Source organism: Lynx canadensis, chromosome B1, assembly GCF_007474595.2.
Source record: "Lynx canadensis isolate LIC74 chromosome B1, mLynCan4.pri.v2, whole genome shotgun sequence".
Taxonomy (NCBI): Eukaryota; Metazoa; Chordata; class Mammalia; order Carnivora; family Felidae; genus Lynx; species Lynx canadensis.
In genome coordinates, this window is record NC_044306.2 from 189,833,362 (window position 1) to 189,858,387 (window position 25,026).

Consider the following 25,026-nt stretch of genomic DNA (forward strand, 5'->3'; position numbering starts at 1 on the left):
ACGCAGCTAAGAGAAGCTACCACTCTAAAAACAATTGTCAATTTAATTATAATTCATTAATTAACATTTATAGAGTGCCTACCCTTAGGAGAGCCACACAGAAAGCCCTAAAGATAGAACTATTACAAGTATACTGCATTTTCATTCCTTAAATCCTTTAGAGTATTCATTACTGAGGGTAAAACATATGTGAGCTTTGAATTGCTCTTCGCCTAAACTTAGCATATAGCATATTATCTCCATAGATGTATAATTCCAGTACAGCCAAGTGTACTTCACAGGCCGAGTTTGCATCCGATTTCTGAGAGAAACGCGTTGCTTTAACGTAGGCGCACCCGAAATGGCTCTTTGGCTGAGCCAGTAATGGTCTTCAGTCATAAAAAACAAAGCACAGAAAATTCAGAGGAGAAATCCAAGTGGTTCTCCATTGTCTGATGGGAGATTAGTTTTAGCTTACCTAAAGTTATTTGACTTGATGCCTGGGTAGAGCCACAGTTAAGAATATTTTTAAATAAATACAGAAAGGATGAGGTTTGTTGATACTTTAGCTTTTCTCTTTATTTTCAAGTTGATACACTTTTCCTTTGTTGGCGCCTGCTCGTTTCTCAACTCACATTTCGATGTGGCGGCCTTTGCAAGGATCAATTTGGTGGTATCAGTCCGCTGATGCAGTTACTTACTTGGCTGATGCAATTACTAGCAGGGGAAGTTCGCACAAGTTCAGCTATTTATCATTACTGTAAACAGCTCACTGAGTGCCATTCATATACAATCTCCAAGTGCCCCTATAATGTCAACATCTGTGCTCTTCAGTTTCTAGGGAATATGCTAAATTGCACACAGCCACTGTCCAAAGGTTGCTCTCAACAGTCCCTTTTCTGGCACTGAGAGACCATTCATTTTTTTTTTTTTTAATGTTTATGAGAGAGAGAGAGAGAGAGAGAGAGAGAGAGAGAGAGAGAGAGAGAACGCGAGCAGGAAGAGGAGCAGAGAGAGAGAGGGAGAGAGAGAATCAGGCTCTACACCACCAGAGCAAAGCCGAACGTGGGCCTTGATCCCACCAGGGGAACCGTGAGGCCACGACCAGATCCCAAATCAAGAGTCAGAAGCTCAAACAACTGCACCACCCAAGCACCCCATGAGACCATTCATTTTTAAAGGCTCCTGAAGGCCATACAGATTTAGCCCTAAGAGACCCAGAAAGAGAGGTGAAAGGACTACAAACACGTCTCCCAAGCCCCACCTCCAATCCTGAATGAAGTTGGCTCTTGGCTCGCGCACAAACCGTGCTTCCTTCTACATGTACAAATCTCTGTGATTTGGCCTGTGATCTACCTGGAATGCCAAAATTTTGCATTTGCTCCATTTTTTTTTCTTACCCTCTACGCCTCTCTAGTTTCCATTCTGGTTTTCTAATTTGAAAAAAAAAAAATCTCTATTGACACCAAGTAAGATTCAAATGAAATACTGAAAGCCCTGCAGACTTTACATTTGTAAAATGGGCTCTCCATACTTATCTAGATGGAAAAGGGATAGAATGATATCTGTATGTGCAAACACTTAGTATTTGAGCTTTTGGCAGACGCAGTGGGGGGCGGGCAGTACTCAGAAGCAGAACAGTGTACTTGCCCTTGCAGCTACGCTTAATTTAATCCCACTGTTTCTCCCTTCCAGGATGAAAACATCATGCGCTCCATGCAGCTCTTTGAAAATGTGATTTAACTTGTCAAATGCATCCTCAAACAGACAAATGTGAACTATTGTACCACACTTAAACTTGGAGCTACCACTTTTAGCATAGATTGCTCAGCTTTACACTGAGGCATATTATGCAAACAAGCTTTGTTTTAATATAAAGCAATCCCCAAAAGATTTGAGTTTTCCAGTTACAACTTTGCATCCTTTTCATAATGCCACTGAGTTCATGGGATGTTCTAAGTCATTTCATGCCCTGTGACTCTTCAAAAGTACAGAATCTGGCAGAGAGTTTTACTGATTCTTTAGCCATGGGATTATTCAGCTTTCCCATTACCAGTGATTTTAAAATATCAGTGTTTTTTGCTACTCAACTGTATGTATTCAGCCCCAGGATTTTAAATGGTTTTCTAAACTATTGGCATCTGCATTTAATTTCCAGAAATTAATTTTCACGTTTGTATGCTGTAATTCCATTTATACACTAAGTAAACAAAACAAGATTACTATGATTAGTAACAAGCAAACACACAGTCCCAGTTTCTATGGATTTGCTGCTTTCTGTTAAAGATATTCATTTATCTGGCATTTTTTACAACATGAAACAAATTAGTTTATCACCCGATGTCAGCATATGCCTAATAAAGCTTATTTAATAAGCATTTCTTAATTTTTCATAATACATATTATAGCCAAGGCCTACACGATATATATAATTTTGGATTTGTTCAATCCTACAGGTGGACTATTTTCTATCTTGTCACTAAGTGGAAGTCCGTGAAGGTGTGGAACAAAGCAAGGATGTTTATAGGCACATGCAAAGGGTCAGGGTATCTGTCCTCGAGTTACATGGTAATGCTTAGTAACAAGTAATCCCTAACAGCATTGAGGGCCTACTCCATCCCCTCTCCCTCGACTCCTTCAAGACACCTTTCTATTACATGCCATTCAGGGACAAAGAAACCTGGACTACCCCAAGGCCTACAGGGAACAAAGAGCAAGCAGAATTCACTTTGAAAGCATCAGTGACTCCATTTTATCAATAACTACCATACCAAAACTTCATTAAAGATGAAAATAAATGCTAAGCAATTCATCTGGACTGTCTTATGATTTAGCTCATCGTAACACTCCAGCAATTCAGATTCTCTTCAATGATCTTAAGCCAAAATTGTCAAGTGGCCACAACATCACTTAGGATACACACACTTTCCCTACTTTGCAGAAATACCACAAAGACCGAGAGGCTACAGTGGGAGGAAATTAGCAACTGTCCTTGCAACACTAAATCAGGTATCTATTCTGGTGTAGAGATAGGATGTTGAGAGCCGCCCTGCTATCACCAGTGTAGACATTCAGAGTAGTACAGTACATGTACACTGAAATCCGCCATCGCGTGTTTGTGTAAACTCAATGTGCACATTTTGTATTTCAAAAAGGAAAACTAAAAGCGAATAAAATGTTTCTAACTCTACTGTCCATGTTGCAGGTATTTATTCCAACAAGCGTTAAGTTCCAGATTGAAAATATCATGTCCTTCTTTTGGCACCGTCGGGTCGTGTGCACGTTTGCCTCAGGGTGGGGCTGGGTGCGATGAAGAAGAGTAAAAGCAAGACCAGTGGGCCGGCGGGTGGTTTAGCCCATGTGGTCCGCGGACATGACGGGAGCAGAGACCTGAGGAAAGAGTATCCCAGACGGGGGAACTGGGAAGGACCAGAGCTCTGAGGGGCGATGGGCATTTCTGCACTTACAACTCCTTAGAAATTACTTGTGTTCCTTGACATCCCAGCTGTGAGACTGTATCTGAGGTGAGAACTGCAAAGAGGTCACTCCGTGTATTTGAGAGAAGGAGCGAGAGGGTGGTCTCCGATGCTGCTGAGACCGAAGACGGCTGCTCCTGCAGAAAGGAGTGATCCCCAATCTTCATCCCTCCCAAAGAAAATCTGCTTTGGATTCGGTGTGGTGGCGACTCATGTCCCCACAGCCTCTTCTTGCCCTCAGGATGGGAAGTCGTACTCTGGTTTTCTATGTCTCACTCCATTCCTTTCTCTTGTAGAGCGATCCAGGGTCAGCATCTACAACACCATCACTGAGGGCTATGCCTATAAAGTATGTTTTAAAAGCTTTTTTAATTAATGGTTAAACATAAGCAGGCACGACAAAATCACGGAGTGCATTTAAATGTTTTCAGATTTTAATTTCTGAAGATCTTCATGACATGAGTATCTTCAGTATTTTCAGACTACGGGATACAAAGATGACATTTACTTAAATAAAACCCAACACCTAAAGTTTAGGCAGTTTTAATAAGTTGTAATAAACAACATACTTACAAGAGAATTTACACATGTAAAAAAAAAATTCTTAAACTAGAATATTCTGGCATGGACTTTTTCCAAGGATTCTACATCATAAGATGCATATGTACAGACAATAATTAAAAGTGAACTCACAAATGTTTATCCATACTTTAAATTTCCATAGCTTTGATAAATGACAAAATGACAAAATGTCTAAAAATAAGCACACAGCTACAAACTGAGTGTGAAAGGGATATTATAAATACAAAGCATTAGAAAATAAATACAAATGCATCTACTATAAACCCAGTAATGGTTGTTTGCACTAAGCTGTAAATATATGAAAAACCGACCCCACAAAATTATACTACTGTAGAACTGTTTTTAACAACTCCCCATCACTGACCATTCTTTCTTGTTGATGAGTAACTTTTATTTATTATGATTCAGTGGAACTAGGTTTACTCATCTTAAACTAGTAAGGAATGAATGGTGGCTGTGATTTACAAAAGAACAACCTGAAGTGAATCTGAAAAGGTACCATAGGTGCCCATGGCCAGCATTTCACACCTGTCACCAGGAAGTAAGCAGATTTTTGTGGGCTCCTTTCTTCAACAGCATATGGAACAATATGTTGGAATTTTAGATTTGATGATGATAAGGCTTCCCTGTCAACAGAAAAAAACGTAGCTTCATTAGTATCATGCAGGGTTCCCTAACAGGCATTAATTACACCTGTAGGAACAAGCCTAAAGAAGTGTCCAACACTCAAACCAAATGGAATGAGAACAGAATGATGGAATGAGAAGTGTAACATTTTTTCTGAGTTGAATACAGTATAGGTTGTCCTCTGTTTTAAAAAATGCTTAACTGGAGACTTAGTTAGGAACCAGATCACCAGTGTATGAATCCAGCTGCTGCCAGTCGCTTTCCTGTCAAATCTGGGGCTAGTTCTTTCTTTGAGCCTCAGTTTCTAGGTCTTTAAAGGGGGATAACGACAAATTCTACCCCTGAGGGCTGCAGTGATGATTAAATGGATACAATGTCTAAAAAGTACTCAAACTGAGTACCTGACAGGTAATCACTTCCCACGTGTTCGATAAAGATTGGGGTGTGTGCAAGTACGTACCTTTTCCAAGACAGATGTGCCTGTGATTTAGGATGAAAATTATATCAAGGTTGAGAGTGAACCAACTGCAACTTAAGGCAGGTAGTCAACTGATTGGTTATAAGAAAATGACACTGTGACTGTAACTCACTTTCCTGTCTGCCCTGAAGCTGAGTGTTTCCATCACTGTGGCACACACAAGCCCCAAGAAACAAGAGACTGTAATACTGAGAAGATTCTTTTAAAGATTCATCTCTACTGGGGCACCTGAGTGGCTCAGTCGGCTGAGCAGCTGACTTCGGCTCAGGTCATGATCTCGTGGCTCATGAGTTCGAGCCCCGCGTCGGGCTCTGTGCTGACAGCTCGGAGCCTGGAGCCTGCTTCGGATTCTGTGTCTCCCTCTCTCTCTGCCCCTAACCCACTAGCATTCTGTCTCTGTCTCTCTCAAAAAGAAGTAAACATTAAAAAAAAATTTTAAAGACTCATCTCTACTATTCAGAGAAGGAGAAAGATATACAAACATTTGGTTTTTGAAGACAAAGAAGAGCACTTGTTAATTTCAGGGAGGATTACAAAGTACTGAAAGCAAAAGCATAATGGTAATTAGGCCAATTTTTAATAGCACACCAACAGAAAATCTCTGATCAAATATTATCAAATTATTGAAATATTATGTAAGACAGTAGAAGTCGAAAACAAGAAAGAGAAAAAGTCTGAACGAGCAAACAATACTTAACTTCAAAATCTTTTTTTACCCTGTATTAGCAAAATTCAAAACAACGACATCGCGTGGCAACAAGCGGAGCTCCCTCACTGCCTGCCTCGGGAGCTCTGGGCTGCGCATGTACACCCCTCTGTGTTCTCCTCCAAATCTCATGTGTTCTGTCTGAAGTTTATTTACTCGAAAACTATGCCCTCCTCCGCACACCTACTCATGAAATCTAACATGCTGGGCCTGCCCCTTTCTTCTTGCCCGATTCCACAGGATGTGTGTAAACCAGCCGGGGAGAGTTTCAGATTGGAAGCTGTATCATCATTATTTAGCATCCGTTTACTTGCATTTCACAAGGGAGGAATTGGCAAATTACTTTGCATTCCAATTCTCAGAAGCACATCTATAAGCAAAAAGAAGTTCCCTTCTGCTGAGGACACTGGATTGGCTAGGGGATGGTTCTGTACCTCTCAACAAGGTGTTGGAATACTAATCCTCCACACGCAATAAAGAAATCCGTTACCTAGCAGTCTAGGGACTTACCTGCTCCACCTAAACTTTATTCTAGGCATTCATCACGGAACGAATATAATCAATTTTAAAAGTCACTGTAATTGGTCAAATTAGGTAACTTAGACAAAGCTTAAACTAACGTATCTGACATTTTAAAATTGTACATGATCACACAAATTTCCTTATAATTCCTTTAGGAAGGAGCTGCAATGAAACTAAGTTCTGCAATGTTAAAACAGTCCCATGCAAAGCTATCATTAAGATCCGAATAAATGTTGGGGCGCCTGGGTGGCTCAGCAGGTTGAGCGCTTGGCTCTTGATTTCGGCTCAGTTTGGGATTCTTGAGTTTGAGCCGTGCTGTGCTGACAGCGTGCAACCTACTTGGGATTCTCTCTCTCTGCTCCCCATCCCCAACCTCTCAAAATAAATAAATAAACTTAAAAAAAAAAAAAAAGGATCTGATTACATATAATCTCCAAAACAAGATAAGATCACTGCTTTACAGAAATATTTCCAAGACTAGATTATGTGAACACTGCTTGAAATGATGAAAATTCACTTAACCTAGTTATTTGACACCCCACATATAATAATGAGATTCCCCCAGGGAGTCCCGCACATTCTTGCAAGTCAGAATAATTTGATTCATCCTTGTGTGTGTATGTGCGCACACACGTTCCAGATAGCATGCACTTCGAGACATGATATTGCAGCCATCTGGAAATCTCATTTCAATCTTTGAAGACGGGAAAATTGTAAATTTTTTAGACAGAAAAGATGGGAAATGAAAGAAAAAGAAAAGTACTTTCTTCAACGAGCTCTCTGTGTTAATCCTTTTGTTTTCTGAATTTTCCAATGGTCTAAGCAAGAACATCCAAACTAAAGAAAAAAAACCTGTCAAGTTGCAACACATGGAGGGTATAGTCAGTGCAGAGGAAGTGAACGGCCGTGTTAACACAATCTGGTCCGAATCCCAATGCTTAGAAACCGTGTGACCTACATAAGATGGAAGCTCCGAAGTCTCAAATGAAAATATCAACTCCACATGATAACTTGTGATTGAAATAATAGATGTCATACAGCCAGTTTCATAGTATAAAAGTAAAAAACAGGGGCGCCTGGGTGGCGCAGTCGGTTAAGCGTCCGACTTCAGCCAGGTCACGATCTCGCGGTCCGTGAGTTCGAGCCCCGCGTCGGGCTCTGGGCTGATGGCTCGGAGCCTGGAGCCTGTTTCCGATTCTGTGTCTCCCTCTCTCTCTGCCCCTCGCCCATTCATGCTCTGTCTCTCTCTGTCCCAAAAATAAATAAACGTTGAAAAAAAAAAATTTTTTTTAAAAAAAGTAAAAAACAAAGAAGCAAACAAACAAAAACCCATGACTTAAGGAATAAGGCTTTACTTACACTCCCACCATGCTGCTCTAGCTTCTGTAATGCACTGGTGATGGGCTCTTTGAATTTCTTATCCCTCAGTCTCTTGGAAAGCTTTTAAGATAAGATTGGGAGAATGATTTGGAAAAGTAGCAATATTCACCACAGGCATAAGTAAAACTTCACTAAGGAGTATGCTAACTAGAAATAAAATCATTGAATCCTTACCGTATAGTTAAGTACACAAACACCACTTAATTTGTTTTAGATTCCAAGGCTTCTTTTAGAAAATATCTCATTGAAATTTATATACAATAGACACCAGTATATTTGTTAAAACAAGTTCAGCATTATAGTTCCAGTGTCCAGCATAATACTTGGCACAAAACACAAAACACAAGGGCAGAGAGCAATAGATTTGTCAAAATGTTGAATGTCTGAATGGAGTAATCAATCTAAAATAAGTCATTTTATATATTAGGGTGAAATTCCTGTGGCTAGTCAGGTACAACCTGCTGACCTAAAGGTTGTAAGCAAACACCTGCCAGGATCCTCTTCCTTCTCTCCTAAGGCTTCCCATATATTAAGGTTCGAGAGTCTATTCCCACTGTGTCTTCTCTCCATCAAACACCTGGTGTTGGTGGGAATTCATCTCCCGCTATTCCTAACCTCAGCATAGCAATCCTGATAGATTCACTACCATCCCTACTCTCTATAGGCTTTGCCAGATGTTCCCGGGGTGTATGGTCTCTCTGCAGAGTAAGAAGTTAAACATCCAGTTCTAGGATCTCTCCAAATGGATTGGTCCAAGAAAAAAACAGTGAAACTATGATTGAAATACATGCCTCAACTCTGAACTACAGAAGGATGCACACAGAGTAATGCCAGCTGTGGGTTATTCCAGCAAGGACTTTAATTTTTTATTAGTGTGTGCAGTAACAGATTAATTCCACCTAAAGAAAAGATCGGCCCTTGTCTCTGGCTCCCGGATGGGAACCTCTAAGCCCTTGGTATGATCCTGCCAGATAAGAACGTCTTTGTTTACATGGGGCCCTTGGGCCACATGATCTCAGCTCAGCTTCTGAAGAGGCTGGAGACTAAGGTCGACCATGCAAGCAGCCAGTCATGCTTGCTTGACAGAACCCTAATATGAACCCTGGGACACCACGCTGAGGGGAGTTTCTTAGGACGGCAATACTCCATCTGTGTTGCCACATATCACTTCTGGCTGGAGGAAGCAAGCGCTGTCCAACAACTCCAGTGTGAGAGGTCAACTGGAGACTCCACACTTTGTCCTTCCTGGGCTCTGCTCTGTGCACCTCCTTGCTTTGTGGATTTTACTTGGTAGCCTTTCACTGTAATGAACTGAAACCGTGTAACAGTTTTTTGAGTTTCCCGAGTCCTTCTAACTGTCCAGTATCCCAGTGTGTATCTGTTCTAAGGATTAAGCTACACATAACAGGAAAACGTCTCATCCTAAATACTATTTACAGATTCACTAAAAACTTACAAGGAAAAACAAAGAAAATGATGAAAAACATGACTGTGGCAATGTACAATTACACAGGAAGGTGGATGAGCTGTCTTTATAATCCATGCTAATCAACACGGGCATAAGACCATTGTACTGTTCGTTAATTTTTGTCCCCTCCCCGACTCTCGCTCTCACTCTGTCTGTCTGTCTGTCTCTCTCTCTCTCTCTCAAAACTAAATAAACATTAAAAAAAAAAAAGAAGAAGAATCAGATTTTTTTTAGGATTTCTGAATCCGTTAACGACTAACTGGAAGCCACTGATCAGGACAAGATACAGACAGCGCATGATACGCATACACAAGCACTCTGTCATCTTTTCAGTACTTACACTTGTCAGCAGATGTTTCAGATGGTCATTCAGAGAAGGACCAACGACGACACTTAGCTGCATGAGAGCATTCAGACCTCTTGCAAACACGTCATCATCCAGGTGTACCTGGGGGGTTAGACGGTCAGGGGTACAGGGACAGAAAAGGAAAGAGGAAAGGCAAGGAAGAAGAAAGGGCAAGCAGGTGGAGAAAAAAGTAAGACTGAACATTCAAAATTAGAAGATAAGCCACTAAACCCTGAATCTAAAAAATACCCTTTAATGTTATACCATCTAGAAGCAAAAAAATAAACTTCTGGCTTGACTGAAACATTAGCTTAGCTGTATCACAGCAAGCAGCAAGGCTGATGTGAGGTTTCTTACTTTCTCTAATTACTGAAAATGTCCCCTTTTACCTTTTGGATATCCTCTACAGGTGTCTTCAAGTAAGTAACCATCTGTCCCTGAATAACCATGGCCTAATTTTGCACGCACATCAAAATCACAGGTAAAGGACTCATTTGCATACAATTTGGAAGAAAAAAAGACATAAAATATTCTAAATGTACCACAGAAAGTCCAAAGGAATAGAGGATACCAGAGCTGCCTTTAGCACAGGAACCAGTCTTGGAAGCAAAGGCACAGCTTTTTCAGGAGCTCCTTGGACCAAAAGTAATTCTCTAAATCCCTCCTTTGACACGAAGGTGTATGGATGTTTAGTCTCTCTCAAACCCTGCCAAAGACAAAAAACAAACAAACAAAACAAAACAAACAAGCAAACAAAAAAGATTTACTAAGCATCTGATTATACTAACAACAAAATTGAATTCTTACTAGTCTAAATGAAAATCAAGTTTTATTATGGTTTTCCTAATCATGATTTATAATTTCAATAATTACAATTTCAGTTAAACCCAGAAATTGTGGAACAAAGGACATACATGGGACAGGAAGAATTTCTACCCACAGGAAGGAAGGAAAAGATTTTGAACATTAAAGGAACAGGAAAAAGAAACGGAAAAGCAAGGAAAAATAAAGGAAATAAAGAAAAAGAAAGGGAGGGAGAAAATAAAAGGAGAGAGGAAAGAGAAGAAAGGTAAATAATAAAAAAAAGGAAAAACGTAAAAGAAACCCTCACTAGGATACTGAAAACATTTTGTGTGTACTACCAAATACTGTCTGAAAGCACAGAAAATCAGCCTAAAATGATGGTTTATAATTATTGGACCTCCTACCTTTACAGTGACTTTACAACTTGTTTAATAAGTTTCTAAAATATTGTATTTCCTTCATATTTAAATATTTTATATTAAGATACTTAAAAAACATCGTTTCCTATGAAAATCTTACAGAAAACCACTGTAAGATTTTAAATGTCATTTTTAACATTGGAATGTGAAATAAAAATATGAAGGGGAGCCTGAGTGGCTCAGTCAGTTGAGCGTCCGACTTTGGCTTAGGTCATGATCTCACGGTTCATGAGTTCAAGCCCCATGTTGAGCTCTGCGCTGACAGCTCAGAGCCTGGAGCCTGCTTCAGATTCTGTGTCTCCCTCTGTCTTCGCTCCTCCCCTGCTCACACTCTGTCTCTCTCTCAAAAATAAATAAGATTGAAAAATATATATATATGAAAATAACCCGTATCATTTCTTTCACCCTAAACGCATCAGAAACTATTGGATAGTACTCTTTTATGATTTAATCCATCACTTTGAGTCAAGACAGAAGAGCCACCTGACTTTTTTTGAAAACATAATACAAAAAAAAGCAACAGCAATACTCCATCAGTTTGACGAATTATTATCTGTGAATAAGTAAAACTGGCTGCAAAGTCATGCCTAAAAATACTAATTTTCAACCAATTTGCTCTTTAGACCAAACTACCTGCTTCCAAACAGTGATCAAACACTTCTTTTCCTGGACCGCCAAGCACAGCAGCACCACTTTGGAACACAGCTTCTATCACCCTAAGGTTGTGCCAATCCTGGTCATTGTAGAGATGAGGGATCAGGTCAAGAGAAGTGGATTTCCATAGTGGTGGTTCTGTCAGTACTTTTCCATTATTAAATAAGTAGAAGGAAAGGCTAATAATGTACCCAACACAGAAATAAAGGCATTGGTGTTTGGAAAATAATTATTTAAAGCACTGACTTTATGTAATCTCAACTAAACACAGAGTCCCTTTAGGGACTCTCCAAATTAAAGAACTCCTCTCACCTTCCTCACTTTGTGATTAGCTAGAGCATTTTTTTTTTTTTAATGTTTATTTTTGAGAGAGAGAGTGAGTGGGCAGGTGCACCAGCTCATGGGGGAGGGGCAGAAGAGAGAGAGAGAATCCCAAGCAGGCTCCTCACCGTCAGCCCAGACCCAGATGCGGGGCCTGATCTGATCTTACGTACTGTGCGATCATGACCTGAGCCGAAATCAAGAGTGGGATGTTTAATCAACTGAGCCACCCAGGCACCCCTAATTGGACCATGTTTTCAAAGGTGTCACTATAGTTGTGATTCATCTAAAAAATGGTCTGCTACCATATACAAAAGGTTTAAAAAATTTTTTAAACTAATGAAACATTGATACATTTTTAAGTTTTTTTTTTTTTTTAATTTTTTTTTAACGTTTATTTATTTTTGAGACAGAGAGAGACAGAGCATGAACAGGGGAGGGGCAGAGAGAGAGGGAGACACAGAATCTGAAACAGGCTCCAGGCTCTGAGCTGTCAGCACCGAGCCCGATGCGGGGCTTGAACTCATGGACCGTGAGATCATGACCTGAGCCGAAGTCGGACGCTCAACCGACCAAGCCACCCAGGCGCCCCACATTTTTAAGTTTTTAATACCAAGTTTAAAAGACTTTGATCAAAACTGAATTTCAAAATAGGCTACCCATAAAAATATGCTGTTATTAAACCAAAATAATCTTGTAAGCAGAGATATAAATTAAGAAAAACAAAGACCAACAAAAATGATCGTAACTCTTAAAAAAGACAAGTATCTGTAACTTAAACATAAGACAACTGGCTAGTTCATTTCTCAACTTGTGACTCTCAGGGAATAAATTTCACAGAAGAGATCACTGATCCACTTGAAGCTAATACTCTGCCAACTTTTTCCTGACATGTTAAAAAATATAAGGAATCTATCAAAAATTTTCTTAAAATCCTCTACAAAAACGATCTCCCTGACATTCAACTTAAAACGTACAGGTGGGCAAAAGCCCAGAGAATTTTCCAAAAGGACGTTTAGGTAGTTAGCATCAGTTCCCTAAAAAACATATCACATTCACGTTAAACATGACTGGTTGTATAGAAATAGATCAACCACTCATTGCTATCTGATGTAGTTTACGTTAAACCACTGATGTTCTCCTGATATGACTCATTCAATATGATTCCAAGTACTTTTTTGGAATTAAGTGTGAATATTTCATCTACTTATCTACAAATCCCTGTGTAGACTAAGTTGTTTATAAAGCTGATTAATCAGTTTCTAATAAACATATACTGATCATAATTAGTTCCTAAGGGAGCGTTGGTGTTTTAATGACTTTCGCTTGGCTCTTACTCCAAAAGCATAAAATAAGATTTACTGATGCGTTGTGAAGTAACATTTAATACAGTTTTTAAGGTGTTTTTTTCCATAAACACTCAGGAGAAATGGAAATCACACATACCTCTGCTAAAGTAATAAGAAGAGGATCAAATGGAAGATTTTCAGGAGGACATTCCCACTGCAATCTGTGTTTCACTGAACCATGGACCAATCTAAAATAACAAACACTGGTAAACGCAACACGGACAATGTAATTATATATTAAACACTAATTCTCTAACACATTCAGACTCTTTCCAGAACATAATCATATTAGAACTATTCTGTAACATGTAGGAATATCATGGCTTGCAACGTTATTACGAAGGCATCTCACACAGCAAAGTCTGTAACCCCACACTCCTATCCTTTCAGCAAAACTGTTTCGCGGCAAAACTAAACTCCACATGTGTTCAGCCTACAGTGTTGGGAGTTCAAGCATGCTGCCATCTGTGAGTCTTAACACAAATGCTACACTTGACATGTTTAAGTCATAATTATAACAAAATAGGTAACCTACCAATGTGCAAAGAAATGTGATAATTAGAAACAGTAACGTGTTTTATATGGAACATTATTTTTCAGATACAGATTCTTTAACCCTCATGATCTAAATACAAGCCAGATTTCCCCTCTGTTACACAAAAGAAAACAGGCCAGGAGGTGAAACAGCCCATGCAGGGTTACAAAATGGTACCCCCTTGCATTGGTCACTGCTGCTGCTGTTGCTTTTTAAAAATTTTTTTTTTATTAACAGCTTTACTGAGTCATAACCAACATGCAACAAACTGTACATGGTTATGAAGTGTAACATTTGATACAGGTTTTGATATATAAATACATCAAGAGAACCCTCATCATAACCATGACAGTGAACTTACTCAAGACGCTCAAATGTTTCTTCACCCTTTTGTAATGTTCTCAACCTCTTGACACCTTTTTTAGTGTTATTTTCTTAATAGCAAGAGGCCTCGGTAACATTTTTACAATTTTAGCAACCATGATTGCTTAGAGTGGAGAGGGGGGGGTGTAAGAATATGTAAATATGGTTTTGACTCAGAATAAAATAAAAAAATAACAATAAAGTGAGGAATGCCTCTTGAGCTCATTTCTCCAAATCTGCAAATACCATTAAAAACTACATTTCCTTAATTTTAGAAAACAACAAAAAGAATGTTGTGGTTATTCTTTCCACAATGAAAATGACATTTCCCATCACCTAGAACGGCTAAAACTGGACACACTTAGAAGAAAGAAATGCTTCTTGGTAGTGAAATCTTAAAATGGTATCATTCTATCAGTAACTATATCGTTTTCTTTAAAACACTTCTGATGTCTATCACAAAAGGTGGCAAAAACTGTATCAAAAGTGAGGAAGAACTACCGTATATACTCATTAATAAATATAATTTCAATAAATACAACTTTTTGAAATTTTTCAAATGTCATTTCAAAAACTAATGAAACAGGGTATTATGCTAAGTGAAATTAGTCAGAGAAAGACAAAAATCATATGACTTCAGTCATATAAGGACTTTAAGAGACAAAACAGATGAACATAAAGGAAGGGAAACAAAAATAATATAAAAACCTGGAGGGGTACAAAACAGAAGAGACTCATAAATATGGAGAACAAACTGAGGGTTGCTGGAGGGATTGTGGGAGAGGGGACGGGCTAAAGGGGTAAGGGGCATTAAGGAATCTACTCCTGAAATCATTGTTGCACCATATGGTAACTAATTTGGGCGTAAATTTTAAAAAATAAAAAATAAAATAAGAAAAAATAATCTCCATTAAAAAAAACCCAAAACAACAACAACAACAACAAAAAACTAATGAAACAATTCCATTCAATTGTAAACTTTCAGTTTCAGACTATTTACTTGCAACTTGCCCGAGGCTATGAATGCTTATATTGTTTCAGAAACTGGTTAATTCCATTTCTTAAATTACAGATCTATTTGTAATTCTATTTTGAAATGAAATGATTTTCTTCAACAGTGTCTCATGATCTACCCAGTCCAACAGCCAAAGTGTAAATAAGTCACCTTTATTGCAACCTCCTAGTATATAAAATTTTCAATACATTTAAACTAAATACTGTTATTGATTTGACTCAGTTATTTTGAATAATCTGGTCAGTTATCATCCGTACTGATTTACCTGCAAGGAATACCTCCTTTAGAGTAAATAGCCTCAAATGCAGAAGGGGCTCGGGACTGTTCACCAAACTGAAAGAAAAAGACGACAGGAATGCAGTAAGTATACCATCACCTCCACTCTGTGATACCTGCCCGATTTTAATCCCGCTGAGGTCAGAGGCAAAGGGACACCCTGACTTTTCACCCATGATGCTGGTATCAAGTGCATCACTCGACTCAGCAACACACCTGAGGAAAACGATCAGTCCCCTCAGTACTGGACCCACAACCACAGCCACAAACTGTGTATTTCTTTTTAGCCCCTAACTTGTTTCAGAAGGCGTGAAGGCACTGGGATCACCTATATAATATAGACAAATAATATTATACGAACACCATAAATAAATATAACAAAGATGATACATCTTTCTACCCTCCCCCACTGTGACCTCTCAAGGTGAGGGCTACATGGGGAAGAAGTGTTAGGTACAGGGAAAGCAGAATTGTCTTCAGTCGCCAGCACATCTCCTACTTGTCCTCCAGTCAAATATGGATGGCCTGGATGGTCCAGAACCTGTCATCTCTCCCAAATGGTTTCACGCTTCTACAAAAAGCAAAGGCTTACGATAGGCAGAAGTGACAGAGCTGAAGGTGGAGCAAGGCTCTCACAAACATGTGCTCAGATGTGTTTGCTTAGATACATAACGTCACAACTTTGTTTGTCCACATATTAAGGATAAATTAATTCTGGGGGTGACTGGGTGGCTCTGTTAGTTAATTGTCCGACTTTGGCTCATGTCAGGATCTCATGGTTTGTGAGTTCAAGCCCCACATGGGGCTCTTCGCTCTCAGCACAGAGCCCGCTTAGGACCCTCTGTCTCCCTCTCTCTCTGCCCCTCCCCTGCTCGCGCTCTCTCTCTCAAAAATAAATAAACAACAACAACAAAAAAAAGTTAAAAAACAAAAGAATAAATTAACTCTGTATCTATTCCCAAAGATCATTTAAGAGATGATCAATCACAATGTTTAAATAATCACAGCATACATGATTTCAATACAGTTGATCCTTAGAGAATTTAGGCACAAAAAGTTAATATTTTATCACACAGTACTTTGAACATAATCAAATAAAATACAGTTGTCTAAATTATAAAATATAAACGGACTAATCTGTTTTAAAGATACAACTAGATAAAAATATTTTTCAATCACTTGTAGTAATTTAAAAATATATTTAAGGGTATAAGTTTAGAATTCGCCTTTTTTCCTCTGGAAAAACACATGTTTGAAGTTAAAACACACAGAGGAAATGTCATTGACACATACTACTATAATAGGAGATTCATTTACAAAGTTCAACTCACATTCTGCATAATAATTCACAGAAATAGTAATGTTTCATTCATTTAATTACAATTCCTACTAAGAAAAATTTATTTTAAAAACTGTTTTCAAGTAATTGATATCAGATAAGGAAACTTGAAAAAGTGTTTGTTGAAGTGGGGGGGAATATTAAGACAAATTAGGACTACAAACACTTTTTTAGTTCTGCCACCTATTAGGAACTGATTTTACTTTTTGGACCTACAGATCATGTAAATAATCCCTAAATATCCAAAACAACCACCAAGACAAAATTTCTGATTGAAATTCTAAGCCATTCCATTCTTTTCCTTTAATTTTTAACTCATTTTAGAGATAATCATAGCTATATCTTCCAAGTCCCACATTATCAATTTTTTTTCTAACCAGTGGGTTCATTTTATCAATCTTTACCAAATTTTACCAAAATTCCATTACCATGAAAAAAACTATAGTCCCTTCAGTTTTTAACAATATCATCACACACTAGATTTCAACTGTAAAATTATCAACATTAAATATACTTCACTATACTGAGTTTCAACACATGTAATTTTTGATCCAAGTGAAGTGCTCAAAATCTACACACATTAAAGTGTATAAATTATAGGTATGTAGACCGGTGAATTCTCCAAAACAGTGGGGTAACAACATGCAGGTGTGGAAAACCTGAATGTGACCAGCACCCTAGGAACCTCTGCCGTGCCTCTTCCCAGTCACTAACCACCTTTTTCCCTAATGGTGACTTCTGCCCTGACTTCTGACTGACTTACTCTGGTTTGGTAGCTTTTACAGATCTTCGACATGGTCTTGTCTAATATCCTCTCTTCTCAGGTCAAGTCATTATTTCCCCAAACTTTCCTTAATTAGTAATAAAATTTAAGGTTAGGGCCACTAAATATTACTACTTTACAAAGTTCTTTCCCCAAAGAGAGGAAAAGAACAGAAGTGTCACCATGAATCTCTCGATTAAACGTGGGAAAAAGAAGCAAGGGCAAGGAGAGAGGAGGGCATTCTCCGGGAGTCCCACTCCTCTGACACTGTGCAGTTTACAGAAAGAAGCAAAGCAACACATATGCTCAAACGATTTTTCACTTGGAAAGTCAGAAAATCTCCTGCCCTTGGCCAGTTCATCGTACCCTTTCTATGTTTTACCCGCCATCAAAATCAGTGTCTCCGCCATTCTCATAATCCCCTTTAAAGGCTGAAACCAGGATCGTCTTACCCTACGCAAGGTTGGGCCACACACTGCCTGGTGTTGTAGCACACGTGTGCTCACTTTCTGGATAATTCAGTGATCTACACACTTAACGATTATCCACTTTCATGCGCGTAAATCTCCTATTTGTGAAATGTGGTTAAATTGCTGTCAGAAGGCAAAGGGAGGCTGGTACTATAGAGGCATTTCCTGGGGAGCTAATTTATAAATCGAAGCAAAATAGGGACGTTTATGCAACTATGGAAGCATGTGGTTCCTCCCACGTCAATTGAATACAAGTTTACTCACTGACATTAGGAAGTAGCAGAACTAAAGAAAATAAAAAAATAAAGCTGATATGCAATTCATCTCACACTCTACAGTACTGCTCCATGACCGTGACAGGATACGCCACAACTGGTTATTCCCCATTTGACACCTTCTCATTTCCACACTCACATCATCATTATTTCCATTCTTCATCATGATTACCATATGCCCTTCATCACTAGCCTAAATGTAACAAAACAAAAAACAATGCCTACAAGGCAGTCCTGACTGTCTTTTGTGCCTACCGGGTTGATTGTCTTAGGGTTAAGTTTATCACTTGGTCGAGGATGAAATTTTCTTGTGGACTCTGGAGAACTGGTTGATGATGAGGATTTGCCTTGTTGAACTGTAGTCCTATGTTTTATTTGTATGCTGGATGATGTCCTTTGATCACAGTTATCTGGAAAAAACGGAAGATCAACAACAACAAAAGAGGTGGAAGAGATACACATCTGTGTAACAGAATGTGTCACTAACCCAATTCATCTCTTCATTTAAAAAGCAATGTTCTGTACCTGCCCCTCTGTTTCTCAGCTGAACGCCTCCGTGGCACTCTGATTTCTGCATTGCTTCCCTTTCACGCCTGCAGTTAAATGCAACTTGATTTCAGAATTTGGGGAGTAAGAGATGCATTAACAACATAAAGACCAAAACAGAACAGAGTAAATAATATAGTAAAAGACACACAAAAAAGATATGGCATGGAGCAAAATACCCCAAAGACCAATGAAAAAATACAAAATTATGTCAACTTCAGTATCAATAACAGTAAATGAAAAACAATCTGTAAAAAAATAAGATAAATAAAATAAACATTTTTTCCCATTCAAACTGTCAAAATAAGCTTTTAGAAACTCAACTGCAGACCTCTGGCTATAGTCAGAAAACATGGACTGGATTTCTGAAAGGAGTAACAGGTTGGCACATACCCTGGCGTCTCTATCTTCTCTGGTCTCTGTATTTCCAAAGGCCCAAATGCTAACACCTGCATATCAAGTCCGACTTTTCAAGACATAATGACCTCTCCCAGTCAAGGTACTGAAGCTCCTTAACCTGAACATAACCAAAACTACGGTTATCACACTGAAGTTATGGACCTCTTGTTAATTCAAGGTACCACCAACTTTCCGGTCCCTCAGGCTAAAAGACTTAAGAGCACTGTTATCTTCTTTTCCTTCACTTCTTACAGATGTAATCAATGTGGTGTGATGAGGTGGAAGCCGCTTTAGGCTCAGATCTGGGTCTACACCCTCATCTCTACCAATTACCAGGTTTATGAATTAGGTAGATCATTTAATCTCCCCAAGCCTGGATTTCCAGACATTTTAAAAGCGGAGGATAATACAAGCCTATACAGGCTGTTACTGAGGAGTAAAGAAGGCATTATATCAAGTTGCTCAACCAGCCAGCGATGGTTCACTTCTCCCTCTTCCACGCTTTCCTCTTTTCCGCTAATGGGAGGACTCTAGTTCCCAGTGATGATGTTCTGCCTAATCAGATTATTTCTAAACTCCTATGTCTACCAAGCAATCCTCCACCACACGCACCTGGATTCATATACCCAACTGCCTGCTGGTATTTCTAGGTCTGGCTCCAGTCCCAAATTCCATGCGGCCTTTCCTGATCTCCTGTTTCGCAAATGTGTATGTCCATGGCACTCTTGATTTCCGCACTATCTCCTTCTTATTTCTACTTGATTACTCCACTCCCTCACTGCATAGCACTCTAGTCATTCTTCCACTACAGCATTTCCCACTCTAAGCCTTTAGAATTGCTATTAAATACATAACTACCCTGGGGTGCCTGGGTGGCTCAGTCAATTAAAGTGTTGGACTCCTGATTTCGGCCCAGGTCATAATCTCAGATTTCGTGGGTTCGAGCACCACAGCAGACTCCTGTCAGAGCCTGCTTGGGATTCTCTCTCTCCTTCTCTCTCTGCCCCCCCCCCCACACGTGTGCATGCTCTCTCTCAAAATAAAGTTTAAAATATGTGTGTATAGGGGTGCCTGGGTGGCTCAGTCGGTTACGTGGCCGACTTCGGCTCAGGTCAAGATTTTGTGGTCCGTGAGTTTGAGCCCCACATTGGGCTCTGTGCTGACAGCTCAGAGCCTGGAGCCTGTTTCAGATTCTGTGTCTCCCTCTCTCTTACCCTCCCCCGTTCATGCTCTGTCTCTGTCTCAAAAATAAATAAAAGTTAAAACATAATAATAATAAAAAAAATAAAATATGTGTGTATATACATATATACACATATATACATATACACATACACATATGTACATACACATACACACACAGACACGCATATAACTACTCCTCAACTACACTGTAAGATCTTCCTTTAAGGCAACATAGATGAAGTCTTCTTCCACTTCCAAATGAGTTTTTCAAATATTGGAGACACAGACTCCTTCGTTTTCTCTTCTTCAGGATAAACATTGATGCTTTGACAAGTAATTCCTCATGAGATGATTTTAATCCACTTGCCAAATTAGAATTCTTCACAAGGAGGACAAAACTCCGTTAACTCAGCCCCAAGATAGTTCAAACATGATGTGACCACATCCAACTGCCTTGCAAAGATAAATTAAATGTAAGATCGTTTCATAAACAGAACAATTTTCATTCACCTAATTTCCTCATCTTACTACCAGCAGATGACTTACTTCCCAATATCACACTTCACTTTCATTCTTAAGGCATTTACCAGAATTATGGTAATTAATGGCTCATTAAATTTGTCAGATAATATTCTAAGTCAAGATAAGCCAGGCTTTAAATATTTTGACCTAACACTGCACTTCAGTGAATATTCAACAAGTATTTACTATCATGCCAGGTCTCAGTTTTGAGAATTTCCTGATGGGAACAGCATGATCTAAGTTTCTGTATGCATGTATGCATATATGTATGTATCAATCAATCAATCAATCTGTGTCTCTGTTTCTTCAACTCTATAATTGGGGACAATTACAGTAACTGCTCTTAATGTTGATGAAGACTAATGAATTAATATTTCTTTTGATCATAAATTGTAATAGCTGTCACAGCTGAAAATGAGGCATCACAAAGATCCTACCCACAAACACAAAAAGAGCAGAGTTGGACACATCAAACCATGATGCATAGTTTTCAACACTACCTACCAAATCTACAGAAGTTTGTGTAGGAACAACTAAATTTCTATCTTCTTTCATGTGAAAAAGATGTTCCTGAAAGGTACCTGCAAGAAGGTGCTGCGTTATATTTTGAATGAATTCAAAGAGCCGCTGAAACTCTTCATTTTGAAAAACTCTGAAACATGCCAGAAAATTGAGCCTCCAAAGGTTTTACACACACAGGGCAGTTTTTATGTATAATATACTTAGGTAAATTTCAGCAGTCATTTCAAAACACATACACGATGCAAACATTTCTGCGTTCGCTTTCAAAACACCCTAGAGGCTTGCTTTCCAAAACAATTATTTTTCACCTATTATTAAAAGAATCCACCTTTACCTTACAAATTAAGTCTGCTCAATTTTTTAAAATGATACCCATCTGGGAGCATACCACTGACAACAAAACCGGAACATGAGTTGTTTGTAAAAGAAAAAAGACTTAATTCATCTTACACTCAACAACTCTTTTAAGTATTTTTTTTTTCAACGTTTATTTATTTTTGGGACAGAGAGAGACAGAGCATGAACGGGGGAGGGGCAGAGAGAGAGGGAGACACAGAATCGGAAACAGGCTCCAGGCTCTGAGCCATCAGCCCAGAGCCCGACGCGGGGCTCGAACTCACGGACCGCGAGTTCGTGACCTGGCTGAAGTCGGACGCTTAACCGACTGCGCCACCCAGGCGCCCCAACTCTTTGAAGTATTTTTTCATTAAATAACATGAGGAGGGTGGTGTAAAGAGGTAATAATGGTGGAAGGAAGTGAAAAGGTAAGGGCTGTTTTGTGCTACAAATATTATCGCAGTCACCTCTCATTCTTTTACAAAACAATATAAAGATTCTAAACAGGCACTAGAATCCACTTGAACCAAACATCTAAACTATGTCATAATACCAGAGAGAAAGCAAATCAAGCAGGGCCCCAACAGCAGAACCCTCCTTTTCCCTTTCGTCTCCTTAGGTGCCGCGAATCATCCGAAAGGGGCCATAGACATCCGTGTCAGCGCTAGGAAAAGCATACTTCGGTTTTCATTGTTTTGGACAGCTCACATCCTATTTCTTTCCCTATATGCACTTTCTTCCGGGACCACGCTTTGAGACCACCGCACTAAAAGGCTTGCTAAATTCTCAAGGGGCAGAGGCCACTTTTTTGCCTACTCTCTCATCCGTTGTTCAGAAAGTTCCAGAAGTGACAGGCATCCCACTGAAGAAACCGTGACCCATCTCTAAAGCTCCTTCAAATTCCAGAGTGCAGCCACAGAGCCCAATATCCACCTATCTCAATCCCTTTTTTATCATAAATCCACAGGGCCAATATTAAGGGTCTTAAATTTTCTTCCATTTTCCTACCCTCTTCCTCTCTAACACCACACTCTTCCAAACACTTAAGACCCGTTCAGGGACAGAGTGGTGTCAAAGTTGGAAAATCAGGAGGACGTGTAGGAAGGAAAAAAATCCAGAAAAACAGAGTTGAGTGTTTTGGGGGTTTTTTTGGCTTTTTTGTTTTGTTTTAAGCAGCCAGGGAGCGGGGAGGAGGAAGGGCGGGCTACTTTCCGCCAAAGCCTGACCCCGGGAAAGGAAGGGTGCGCTCTCGGCGCTCGGCAGCTTCAAGGTCCTTAGCAACGAGTCCGGCGGCCCTAGAGACAGGCCAGCCCGGAAGCCTGCAGGGCGGAGACGGCGCGGGCGGCACGGCGGGATCCCCGCACCCCTGGCCCACGGCACCCGGTACCCGATCCTACCGCGCCTCTCTCCCGCGGCGATGCGCACGCCGGCCGCCACGCCGGCTGGCACTTTCGCCCTGCGCCCGTTCGGCCAACTACCCACTCGCGTCACCGACCGCCGGGGTTGGCGAAAACGAGGCTTCGCGCGATCCCCGGATCTGGCCGCGCCGCGCAGTGACGTCAGACGCACGCAGCGTCCTCTAAGCCTTTAGCAGGAAGGCTGCGGAGGCGCTGGGCGGAAGAGGGTTGCCCTGGCAACGAGGCGCCGGGGGCTGGCGTTGCGTGGTGGCGAAGGGGCACCGTGTGGAGGGTCTTTGAGGACTGATGAGAGGTGCAGGGAGCAGAGGAGAGCACAGAGTCCTAGTTCCCTGCACCACAATCTCTCCCTAGTCCCTGTACCTAACACTTAACACGTTTCTTGAACACTTAAAATATTGTTTTCTCCACCTGCCCTAGAACCTGAGAGCTAAGGATCGTGAACTCCAGCCCCAGGGTCTTCGGGGGAGAGAGCCAAAGCCACCTACAGGCCCAGCTGTGGAATTTCGTTTCCTGCCATAACTTCTTGATTCGCATGCCACGGCATTCTATATAATACATCCGTATTTTAAGAAAGTGGGTGTGGGGGCGCCTGGGTGGCTCAGTTGGTTAAGCGGCCGACTTGGGCTCAGGTCATGATCTCACAGTCCATGAGTTCGAGCCCCGCGTCGGGCTCTGTGCTGACAGCTCAGAGACTGGAGCCTGCTTCAGATTCTGTGTCTCCCTCTCTCTCTGACCCTTTCTCGTTCATGCTCTTTCTCTGTCTCAAAAATAAATAAACATTAAAAAAATTAAAAAAAAAAAAAGAAAGTGGGTGTGCTTTTAAACTTCAGATTATTTTAATAAAACTGATGCTGCAGGAAAATGAATGTCCCCATGTGTCTACCAAAAGCAATTTGGATTGTCATAGTAAAAAGTCCTTCAGACCTGTCCGCTGCATTCTTTTCCAGCGTCTTCTGTTGTCATCCATAGCCTTAGCTTTTTTGCTCAGGTAATAGCTAATTATACAGTCCTCATTGTCTGAGCCCTCCAGGCCCTATCATCCCTCCCTGCCCTCGGAGCTCCATTCTTGCTTCCTGAGTTACTGCTGTGGAAGCTTCTCCCACAGGCTGTGACTTCTTTATGACAATGATTACGCCTTTTCCCTGCGTTTCTCCACCTTCTGGCACGATGCAGCAGGACTCAGAAAGTACTCTTTGAATAAATGAAACAAACAAACGAATCCTATGTATATCTAACTCCTCGAATGTACTGTGAAATTTGCATACAAGTCTAAACTTTTGAAATTCATTATGTGTTTACCTATCTTCCCCATGTGACCAAAACTGTCTCTATCCCTTTGGTCTCCAATTAGCACAACGTGTGCTTGAGAGTAGTGTTATTTTTTTTTAACTTTGTTTTTGTTTTTGTTTTAATTCCTTTTGAGAGAAAGAGCAGTCAGGGGACCGGCAGATAGAAAATCCAAAGCAGGCCCCACTCGGGGCTCTATCCCACAACTGTGAGATCATGACTTGACACAAAAAAGAGCCAGAGGATTAACCAACTGAGTCACCTAGGTGCCCCTTAAGTAGTGTTTAAAAAAAAAAAAAAAAAGGGAAGAAGAAAAAGAAAAAAAAGATCATCTTTCTTAGCTATTTTCACCTTATGATCTCCCTTCTTCAGATTCTCCATGCCTTATGATATCTCCTTGCCCTCTCCCTCCCACCTAGCATCCCCACTGATAGACTTAGCAGCACCTGGCTCATGGCCGGTTAGTCCCTCTGCCTGGAGTGTAAGAATAATTTGTATTCAGTATTGCAGAGAAGTGAGGTGCATGTGTTCTGGAGTTAGGCCATCCAGGTTGGAAACCCAGCTCCATCACTCACAAGCTGCAAGACCTTGTGCAAGTCATTTAACCCCTTAATTTCCTCATCATGATAAGGTTCATGTAAGACTTAAGTAAGAGCACAAATAA

General features: G+C 40.1%; 2 protein-coding genes across 5 annotated transcripts in view; one reads left to right on the forward strand and one right to left on the reverse strand.

Moving 5' to 3' along the window:
- Window positions 1-3,168, forward strand: part of KCNIP4 (potassium voltage-gated channel interacting protein 4) — a 1,158,426-nt gene extending 1,155,258 nt beyond the window's left edge. For both annotated transcript variants that reach the window (XM_030314123.2, XM_030314125.2), the window contains one exon: window positions 1,675-3,168. In XM_030314123.2, coding sequence (XP_030169983.1) covers window positions 1,675-1,722 — 48 coding nt within the window. In that variant the 3' untranslated portion in view covers window positions 1,723-3,168. The remainder of the gene's footprint in view (window positions 1-1,674) is intronic.
- Window positions 3,168-23,187, reverse strand: PACRGL (parkin coregulated like). 3 transcript variants are annotated; one of them, XM_030314117.2, is made up of 10 exons: window positions 23,055-23,187; window positions 18,673-18,740; window positions 18,403-18,557; window positions 15,290-15,357; window positions 13,209-13,299; window positions 10,136-10,270; window positions 9,559-9,666; window positions 7,730-7,810; window positions 4,566-4,663; window positions 3,168-3,797 (listed from the first exon to the last, which is right to left on the reverse strand). In XM_030314117.2, exons 2-9 carry the CDS (start codon window positions 18,722-18,724, stop codon window positions 4,607-4,609), a joined length of 747 nt encoding a protein of 248 aa, XP_030169977.1. In that variant the 5' UTR covers window positions 18,725-18,740; window positions 23,055-23,187; the 3' UTR covers window positions 3,168-3,797; window positions 4,566-4,606. The 3 variants fall into 3 exon arrangements, with proteins under 3 accessions (XP_030169977.1, XP_030169982.1, XP_032448902.1); XM_030314122.1 differs by lacking the exon at window positions 3,168-3,797 and adding an exon at window positions 21,304-21,380 and having other exon boundaries at window positions 3,868-4,663; window positions 23,055-23,186; XM_032593011.1 differs by lacking the exons at window positions 3,168-3,797; window positions 23,055-23,187 and adding an exon at window positions 20,485-21,269 and having other exon boundaries at window positions 3,868-4,663.
- Window positions 23,188-25,026: the final 1,839 nt, after the last annotated feature.

Excerpts from the sequence above, each read along its gene's own strand:
- PACRGL (XM_030314117.2), bottom strand. The coding sequence starts at position 18,724 with ATGCAGAAATCAGAGTGCCACGGAGGCGTTCAGCTGAGAAACAGAGGG. Across the intron at positions 18,558-18,672 it reads GCTGAGAAACAGAGGGGCAG|ATAACTGTGATCAAAGGACA; the intron begins GTACAGAACATT and ends CGTTTTTTCCAG. Across the intron at positions 7,811-9,558 it reads TGAAACATCTGCTGACAAGT|CTTTCCAAGAGACTGAGGGA; the intron begins GTAAGTACTGAA and ends TTATCTTAAAAG.